This window comes from Aristolochia californica, unplaced genomic scaffold (genome assembly GCF_029961685.1).
Source record: "Aristolochia californica isolate CCGP_79_NKW_82.1479 unplaced genomic scaffold, dmAriCali1.0.hap1 SCAF_9, whole genome shotgun sequence".
NCBI lineage: Eukaryota > Viridiplantae > Streptophyta > Magnoliopsida > Piperales > Aristolochiaceae > Aristolochia > Aristolochia californica.
The window spans coordinates 23,653,659-23,663,005 of record NW_027182290.1 but is presented as its reverse complement, the minus strand read 5'-3'; the positions used below and the strand labels follow the sequence as shown (position 1 = coordinate 23,663,005).

Here is a 9,347-nt window from a genome sequence, read left to right as displayed (position 1 = left end):
GAAAAGGAAAGCATTGAAGTATTAAGAATTAGGTTAAATCTAGCGTAAAGAGGCTTAGAGTTCTCCTCAACGAGCTCTAGGGTTTTCAAGCTTCCCTTTGGCTTGATCTTCGTTTTCATCTTCCCCATGTCTTCCTACTACCCCTACGGTAAAGCTTGGAAGACCCGTAACCCGTGGCAGACTCCAGATCCTCCCAAAGAATCCACGTGTCAGATCCGGGACCGTAACAATAATACTTGGAGATTTTGTGTGGACTACCAGGAACTAAATGCCAAGACAGTCAAGGATAAATTTCCTATCCCAGTAGTGGATGAATTATTAGATGAACTACATGGAGCTCAACTTTTCACCAAGTTGGACTTGCGTTCGAGGTATCACAAGGTATGAATGTATCCTCCTAATATACCAAAAACAGCTTTTCGTACTCATCATGGCCATTTTGAGTTTATTGTCATGCCGTTCGGACTGTCTGTTGCTCCCTCAACATTCCAAGTACTTATGAACAAGGTATTTAGCACTTATCTCAGAAAATTTGTGGTTGTATTTTTTTATGATATCTTGATCTACAGTAAGTCATGGGAGCAACATTTACAACATCTGTGGGTGGTGTTCACACTCATAAGAACCCATCATCTTTATTTAAAACTCTCCAAGTGTTCATTTGGGAGCATTCAAGTATCCTACCCAGGGCATGTCATTACCTCCATAGGGGTCACAGTAGATCTGGAAAAAATCTCTACTATCATCCAGTGCCCACAGCCGAGAACTATTTCAGCATTACGGGCATTTTTGGGATTAGCAGGTTATTACAAAAAATTCATCCACAATTATGTGCCACTATCAGCCCCATTAACCAATCTCCTCAAGCGCAATGCCTTCCAATGGAATGATGTCACGGAACAAGTCTTCCAATCCCTTAAACAAACTTTGGCCGAAGCCCCCGTGTTACAACTACATGATTTTTGATAGATGCCATATTCTGACATGAGAACTAGGTTAATTATAATAGAATAACCTTTATAATTGCGTTATAGGTGGTTACTTATCGGTTTTCAAATGAAATGAGCATTTATTGAATTTGGCATTAATCAATGTCGATATTGCATATTTCTCTCTCCTGAATTATATTTCATTATTTTTTTTAGTCTTATTTCTTCCTGAAATGCTTTTTATAGATTCAATTATGGAATTTCAAGAGAATTTGGGTGGAGAAGAAGATATTTACCAAAATGCCCTTAGTGAAATGGAGGTAATTTCTAGGGCAAATCGTTTTAAAATAAGAAAAATCCTATTTAAAGGAGAGAAGCGTCGAACGAGAGGAGGAAGGCAGCGTGAAGAGAAAGAAAAACGGAAACCAAAACAGAGGTTTTTTGACCGAAAACAGGGGAGGACCCGAGAGGAGTTCCCCACCGTCGTTCGCCGGGCCAATACCTTCCGTCGCGCCACCGTCGTCCACCGCTGTCCACTGTCGTCCAGCAACCGAGAACAAACCCGAGGAGAGCTCGAGAGAGTCTCCGTCGAGGTGAGTTCTACAGTCGTCGCTCGCCAGGCCGAGAAGTGATCCGAGAGGGCTTCTCCGGTGCCAACTCCGCTTTTCGACCATCCTCCGGCGTCATTTACATATTCCGACCAGTCCCGGAGCCATTCCGACTCCAACCGAGACTCGAGAGAGCCAGTTAGAGAACGTCAGCTCTATTTCGCTCTTCGCCGAACGTTACCTCCGTCCGTCGGCTTCTAACCGTCGTCGCCGGCGTCGTCTCGACCTCCGGCCACTCACTATTGCTACCCGACGCCACCAATTTCCAGAAATTGCAGCACCCGTGAGAACGAGTTGCTGCCCGAGCGAAAGGAGGAAGAAGGGGAGTAATTCATCATTATTGAATTTAATTTTTCATATAGTTTGAACTTAGGTTTTGAATGTTAATTGAATCTGATTTGATAATTAAGGTTTATTTAAGATTTTTTTTCTTGATATTTGATTAAATTAGCTAATTAGGGTATTATAATTGAGGTTGGATTTTGGTATTTTAATCTGATTTCTGTCTTTAACTCTAGGCGCCCGAGAGGGGCTAGATGTAAGGATTGAGAATCCGGATTCGTGGTTACGTGGCGCTCGAGAGAGGCACGAATCACGATAAAATCCAAAGTTGATAATTTTAGCATCATCACAATAGGAAATTGATTCTTTGCATTCTATTGTAATCCGATCTTTGTCATTAACTCTAGGCGCCCGAGAGGGGCTAGACGCAAGGATTGAGAATCCGGATTCGTGGTTACGTGGCGCTCGAGAGAGGCACGAATCACGATAAAATCCAGAGTTGACGTTTCCTGTTGTGCAAGTAGTTAATTAAATTATTGCTTGATAATTTAGGAAGTAGTTAATTAAATTATTGCTTGATACTTTAGGATATAATTAGTGTTTAGTTCAGATTAATTCATCATATTTGGTTAGGCTAGTTGACTGAAAAATACACAAAATTCAATCCTCCCTGTGGATATGACCCTCGCTTACTGCTAGATTACATGAACGATTCGTACGCTTGCGAGGTATTAAAGCCGATGTAACTAAAATTCTACATCAATTTTGAACAAACTTTTGTGGTGGAATGTGACGCCTCCAGAGGAGGGATTGGCGCAGTTCTCCAACGGTCTCTCCACCCCATTGCTTACTTCAGCCGACAACTTGTTGCTTATCATCATAAGTTACCAGCATATGAAAGAGAGTTAATTGGCCTAGCTAAGGCATTCAGTCATTGGAGGCCATACTTATGGGGCCGCTTCCTTATTATCCTGACAAACCATTACAGTTTGAAATTTCTGTTGGAGCAACGCATCACCACATCTCCCCAACAACATTGGATTACAAAGCTCATGGGTTATGAATTTACAGTGGAACAAAAGGCAGGAGCCTTAAACAAAACTGTGGATGCCCTATCACGTCGGTCAGAGGAGTCAGCGCAGATTGCAGCTATTTCTCATCTCACGCCACTCTTGCTGGATTCCATCAAGGAGGACCACCAGCGCTCACTGAAAATACAGACGCTAGCCAAACAAATTGCAGAGGGCAGAAAGTCATCCCATTGGTCCATTAATGATCATATCATTTTCTACAAGCACAGGATCTATTTCTCACCGAGCTCTCCCTTGATAGCCATGGTCGTTTCAGCATACCATGACAACGCCCATGAAGGCCTCCTCAAAACCTTACAGAGACTACAAGGGGATTTTTATTGGGAAGGGATGAAATCCAATATTGCCAAGTATGTGGCAGAGTGCCAGGTGTGCCAGAGGAACAAGACCGAGAATTTACATCCCACGGGGATATTGTAACCACTCAAGCTTCCAACAAAGGTTTGGTCTAACATTTCTATGGATTTCATTGCAGGACTTCCCAAGGCTTCAGGCAAGTCGATTCTTTTTGTAGTTGTGGATCGGTTTTCTAAATATGCACACTTTACTCCGTTGGAGCATCCGTATACAGAAGCAAAGGTCACTTCCATCTTCTTCATGAATATTTTTCGTCTCCACGGCATTCCCGAATCTATTGTCAGTGGTCGTGATGTGGTCTTTACCAGTCAATTTTGGAGAGAGTTGTTTCGTTTATCAGGTACAAAACTCAAATACTATTTTGCCTATCATCCTCAAAAAGATGGCCAAATTGAAGTAGTGAACCACACCATTGAGATGTACCTACGGTGCCTAGTGGGGGATACTCCAACAAAGTGGTTAGATTGCATTCCTTGGGCAGAATACTACTACAACACCTCCTTTCACAAAGCATTACATGCCATGCCCTTCAAAATCCTCTATGGTAGGGTGTTATGGACTCCATAGCATCTAGAGGAGCAGGTAGTCGTAGAGGATAATTTATTTAATTTTTTGAATGTTCTCTTAGGTGGCATTTATGTAATTTTTTTCGGAACTTAGGTTTTTGCGTGGGTTGTGCAAGTGGGCGTTCCTATTATTTATAGGGGTGTCATTTGAATGGAAAGGGAAGCTTTGAGTCATAGGTAAATGAGATTGGGTTTTCTCTCTCACGAGGCCTGAGATCAGATTCTCTCTCCCAACGAGGTCCAAGGTGCAAGCTTCCTTCGAAAGCTTGGTTATCCCTCACGTCCATTCATCTTCCCCTCTCCCGAGTTGTTGCTTCACGTTCCTTCTCCTCCTCCATTCCGAGCTCCTCTGTTTTCATCATTTCCGTCGAATCTTCTGAACTATTTCTGTCTTCGATTACCTTCCTCCACAGCCTCTCTTACCTCACCAATAGACATGTCTTCTTCCCTTCCCTGCCGAGTTTCAGCAGCCTGACAGTTCATCTCCTTGTTGGAATTCACCGTGACTGTTCACCTTCCCTGCGAACTTCTCTGTCGCCATTGGGCGTTCCAAGCATCCGAAACACAGATCTTCACCATCTCTAAACCTGGAAGACCGAGGAGAGCATAGGGTGAGAGCATAGAGTGACTCAATCCATGGCTAGAGATCTTAACAATGTGGTATCAGAGAGGACCACCTTGGACGATTCTTCATCTCCAACGGATGGGTGCACAACCATTGAAGACCTTCAGACAGAGTTTCAAACAGAGCTTCGGATGGAGATCCAGAAGCTTCGGGAGACCATACTCCAACTTTTCAACTCTCTGGGTTCACTGGAGGTTCCCCGTCCGGGCAGTGGCTCAAGCCCTATAGAATACCCCAAGTCTCCACTCCCGCCTATGCCTCCTTTTCGCCCTGCTCAGACCCCCTCCGGGGAGCTTTCACGGTAACAGCAACACAAATGTACTTTTGCTCCAGTTTATCTAACTTCACAGGCCCCGCAATATTCCTCTGCGCACAATTCCTCAAATCTGTCTTCGGTTTGGAGCATCTATTGCTCGGATTTCTGCTAGTCCGTGTAGTGCCACAGAAACCAAATCAGAGAAATCTACAGAGCACGACATCAGAGAACCCTCTGTCTCTCCAGTGGCGGTGACCTCCACAATTGGAGACACAAATCCGAAATTGGACTCCAAATTTCCAAAATCAGACGGCACTGGAATCCAAACAGCAGCAATTCTGAATTTTTTGGCATTGGAAATCTCCGATCATGCGCCAAAATCCCGAGCTGGGCAATGGGACCCAAAACTTCCAAAACCAAACCAACCCTGCTCACGGCACGCCACACTATGTCCCGAACTGGAGAAAGAAAATCTTTCAGTGCCTGTTCCGACCAAGCCACTAGCGGCGAAGCCCCAAAGGGTTGTTGTTCGCCACTGCAAACTAAAGAGGAGGCTCTGTCGGCACCGTCAGAAATAACTCCGGTGGGATTTGACTTCTGGCCACCACCTCTCGCGCTCCCTCTCAACTTCACTCTCAGCAGCACAGCGTAAAATGAACTTCCAAAACAATTGGGCGGAGAACCAGTACCCACTCGCAGGTATAGCACTTGCAAGTATTCGGGCTTCTGTGTCTATATTCCGAGCAGGAATTTTTCGGGGGGTGTCGGGCATGCTTGAAAAATATTTTTGGTTGCTGTTTTATTTCCCTATCGCCAAGTACAACAGCAGTGTACATGTCCACTATCCAATTGGACACCTTGTGTTTAATCCTTTCGATGTTTTGTTTACTGCTCGTCCACTGTTTGTCAATATTCTTCAACCAGGGGTGGCTGTTCGTGATAGAATTTTGGTGATTCAGCGTGCTGCTGATAACCAAATCAGAATGTGGGAATTTGCAGTAGGTTTCTACAGGATTAATGTCTGGCCCAACTCTTTGCTCTTTTTTGCTGTTTATGGTGTCGTTGAAGCCACATCTGTTGCATTATTGGGTCCAACTGTTGGCAGATACATAGACCGATTTACATACATTCAGGTTCGTCGAGCATGGCTGTTGACGCAAAATATATCTTTGCAGTGGCTGGAATGTCTGTTTTTTTGCTTCTGTTCTATCACAGCTTGAAGTCAAAAAAATTCTCAGCGTTTATTTTTCTTTTCAATCTTAACCAATCTAACTAGAGCAACTGTTGTTCTTTAAAGCATGGCTGACAGCATTATGATTGAAAGGGGATGGGTGGTTGTGCTCTCAAGTAGACCACCTCAAGACATCCTAACAAAAATGAACTCCACGATTAGACGGATTGATCTCATATGCAAGTTAATGGCTCTTGTATTTACTGGATTGATCGTTAGTTTTATCTCCCTCAAGGCTTCTGCAATTGCCCTGGCTCTTTGGAACCCTATATCTGTTTGGCTACAATATTGTCTTCTGCTTTCTGTATATAATGGATATCCGGCCTTGAGTGAAACCAGCCTACGGACTTAGGAACTTGCATCTCATGCCTCACGGGAGAGTTCTTTAATTCCTTAGGAAAAGGACTTGCTTTATTCTGTGACAATTTCATCATCATCGAAAAATGGGTATGTCAGAATAGTAACTTGTTTGATCACAAACTGTTTTTGTATGGATGCATGGAATGTCTACCTAAGGCAAGAAGTGGTGTTTCCAGGAGTGGCTTTGGCTCTACTATATTTTACAGTTCTCCACTTTGGGACACTGATGAGAGCTACTTTAGAATGGAAACAGATACCTGCCTATGTTATTGGAATAGCTCAAGGTGTAAGTGTTGTTGTCAGGATAAGTGCAACATTTGTATACCCTGTCCTGCATTTTCATCGTTCAACCCTGATGTTATGGTCATGGGTTAAGTACCTAAGTCTTTCGCTCCTAACAGGCCAGTCTTTTGGGTAGAATTGGCTAGGCGCTTAACATTTAGTATCAGAGCAAGCGCTATGTTGCGACTTCGAATCTCGGAAGGGGCGATTGCGGAGGGGGTGACTGCGGAGGGGGCGACCAGAGTGTGCTTCCCGCACCAATGGGCCACCGCTATAAGCGGAAGGGATGACCTGAGTGTGTTCCCACACCATGGGCTGTCACTAGAGTAGGCCGTTGCAAATGGGCCACCATGGACATCGGCTCTCGCGAGCATAGGTGTGATGGCTAGGTCCTGGGTTATGTACCTATGTCTCCCACTCTTGACAGGTCGGTCTTTTAGGTAGTATTGGCTAGGTGCATAACATTTGGTATCAGAGCAGGCTCCCATGTCGTGAGTTCGAGTCCCAGGATGCACAAATGCCAGATTAAAATATTGGAGGGTCCTTGTGATAAGCCTTGGGTGGGGCCAGTGTCATTGTGCGGGCGCAAAGGTTGGATTAAAATACTAGTAGGTCGCATCTAGGTATTATCGCAATCGGGCCAATGTCGTTGCGCCACCGCGGTCGTCGGCTTACGAAGGTGGGGTGTGATGTTATGGTCCTGGGTTAAGTACCTATGTCTTCCACTCCTAATAGGCCGGTCTTTTGGGTAATATTGGCTAGGTGCTTAACACCTAAGAACAGGACTATGGTCTATATGGACTCCATGGTGCTTTTCGGTGGCATGTGTTGCATCAATATGGGTTCAACGTGACCATATTTCAGTGTGGACGTTGATGTCTGGAGTTACAGTTTCTGGTGTGGGCAGAAGTATCCGTCGGTTCAGCTCTACTATTGCAGCTGAAGAACTTATCAAGCCACATGTTCAACTCAATCATACACTACTGCTTCTAAATGGTCAATTTGCGGATGCTGCATCAGGAAAGACCTTTCAAACACTGGACCCCAGGTCAGGCGAAATTATTGTTGAAGTTGCTGAGGGTGATGCTGCAGCTGTTAACCGTGCTGTTCATGCTGCTCGCAAGGCATTTGATGCAGAGCCATGGCCTAGGATGGCTGCTTATCAAAGCTCAAGCATACTTTACCGCTTTGCTGATTTGCTCAAAAAGTATAATGACAAAATTGCAACAATTGAGAGTTGGAATAGTGGCAAGCCCTATGAACAATCTGCCTTGGTTGAAATTCCAATGGTTACACGATTGATCAGATATGATGCAGGTTGGGCAGATAACATTCATGGTATTGTGGTCCCTATTGATGGACCGCGCCATGTTCAAGTACTGCATCACCCAATTGGTGTTGCTGGACAGATTCTCCCATGGAACTTTCCACTACTTATGTATGCTTGGAAGGTGGGGCCTACACTCGCCTGTGGGAACAGTATTGTACTCAAGATTGATGAGCAGACTCCTCTCTCAGCCGTATACGCCTCCAGATTACTTCATGCGGCCGGTCTAGGATTTGGTTCAACTGCTGGTTCTGTTCTTGCTAGTCACATGGATGTGGACAAGATTGCTTTCACAGGTTCAGCGAATATTGACATTGATGAGGCTGTGGCACTTGCACACTTTGCACTCTTTTCCAATCTAGGACGATGTTGTTGTGCTGCTTCTCGTACACTTATGAATGATCCAGCCATCGTCACGGGCCAGCAACTCTACCTTCGAGATTGAGGGCAAGCTCGTTCTCTTGAAGGAGAGTGATGTTATGGACTGGAGTAGCAGGTTGTCGTAGAGGATAATTTATGTAAGTTTCTAAATGTTCTCTTAGGTGGCATTTATGTAATTTCTTTCAGAACTTGGGTTTTTGCGTTGGCTGTGTAAGGGGTCATTCCTATTATTTATAGGGGCATCATTTGAATGAAATGGGAAAGTTGGAGTCATAGGTAAATAAGATTGGATTCTCTCTCTCACGAGGCCCGAGAATGGATTCTCTCTCCCAATGAGGTCCAAGGTGCAAGCTTCCTTCGAAATCTTGGTTATCCCTCACGTCCGTTCATCTTCCCCTCTCCCGAGTTGTTGTTTCACGTTCCTTCTCCTCCTCCATTCCGAGCTCCTCTATTTTCATCACTACCGTCTAATCTTCTGAACTATTTCCGTCTTCGATTACCTTCCTCCACAGCTTCTCTTACCCCACCAAAATACATATCTTCCTCCCTTCCTAGCGGAGTTCCAGCAGCCTAACGGTTCATCTCCTTGTTGGAATTCATCGTGACTGTTCACCTTCCCTATGAACTTCTCTGTCACCATTGGGCGTTCCAAGCATCCGAAACACAGATCTTCACCATCTCTAAACCTGAAAGACCGAGGAGAGCGTAGGGTGACTCGATCCATGGCTAGAAATCTTAACACAGGAATCCCCCTAGACTCCTTTCGTATGTTCGAGGGTCCACAAGGGTGGACGCAGTGGACCAAGCCCTCACCACTCCTGATCAATTACTGCAATCAGCTTCCCTACTTCTTCAACGAGCCTAAGCACGTATGAAAGCTTCTTATGATCAGCATCACCGTGATATTGAATACAACCAAGGTGATTTTGTATGGCTATGCCTCCAGCCCTATAGGCAACACTCCATTGCAGGTACAATTGTGCTTATGCCAGTTCTACATTTCCTCGAATACCTTCGGCTCCTTGATGGGAGTCTTCTTCTTAGTCCTTGAT

The 9,347-nt window shown here is 44.8% G+C and overlaps 1 protein-coding gene across 1 annotated transcript; it reads left to right on the top strand.

The window, feature by feature from the left end:
• The first annotated feature begins 5,367 nt into the window (after nucleotides 1-5,367).
• LOC137940670 (aldehyde dehydrogenase family 2 member B7, mitochondrial-like) lies at nucleotides 5,368-8,359 on the top strand. Its single transcript, XM_068785817.1, has 3 exons — nucleotides 5,368-5,847; nucleotides 6,343-6,392; nucleotides 7,495-8,359. Exons 1-3 carry the CDS (start codon nucleotides 5,368-5,370, stop codon nucleotides 8,357-8,359), a joined length of 1,395 nt encoding a protein of 464 aa, XP_068641918.1.
• Nucleotides 8,360-9,347: the final 988 nt, after the last annotated feature.

Bases quoted from the DNA above. Each gene is read 5' to 3' on its own strand.
- LOC137940670 (XM_068785817.1), top strand. From the start codon at position 5,368: ATGAACTTCCAAAACAATTGGGCGGAGAACCAGTACCCACTCGCAGGT. The intron at 5,848-6,342 runs GTTCGTCGAGCA...TTAATTCCTTAG, and splicing joins ACCGATTTACATACATTCAG to GAAAAGGACTTGCTTTATTC. The intron at 6,393-7,494 runs GTATGTCAGAAT...TGGTGTGGGCAG, and splicing joins TCATCATCATCGAAAAATGG to AAGTATCCGTCGGTTCAGCT.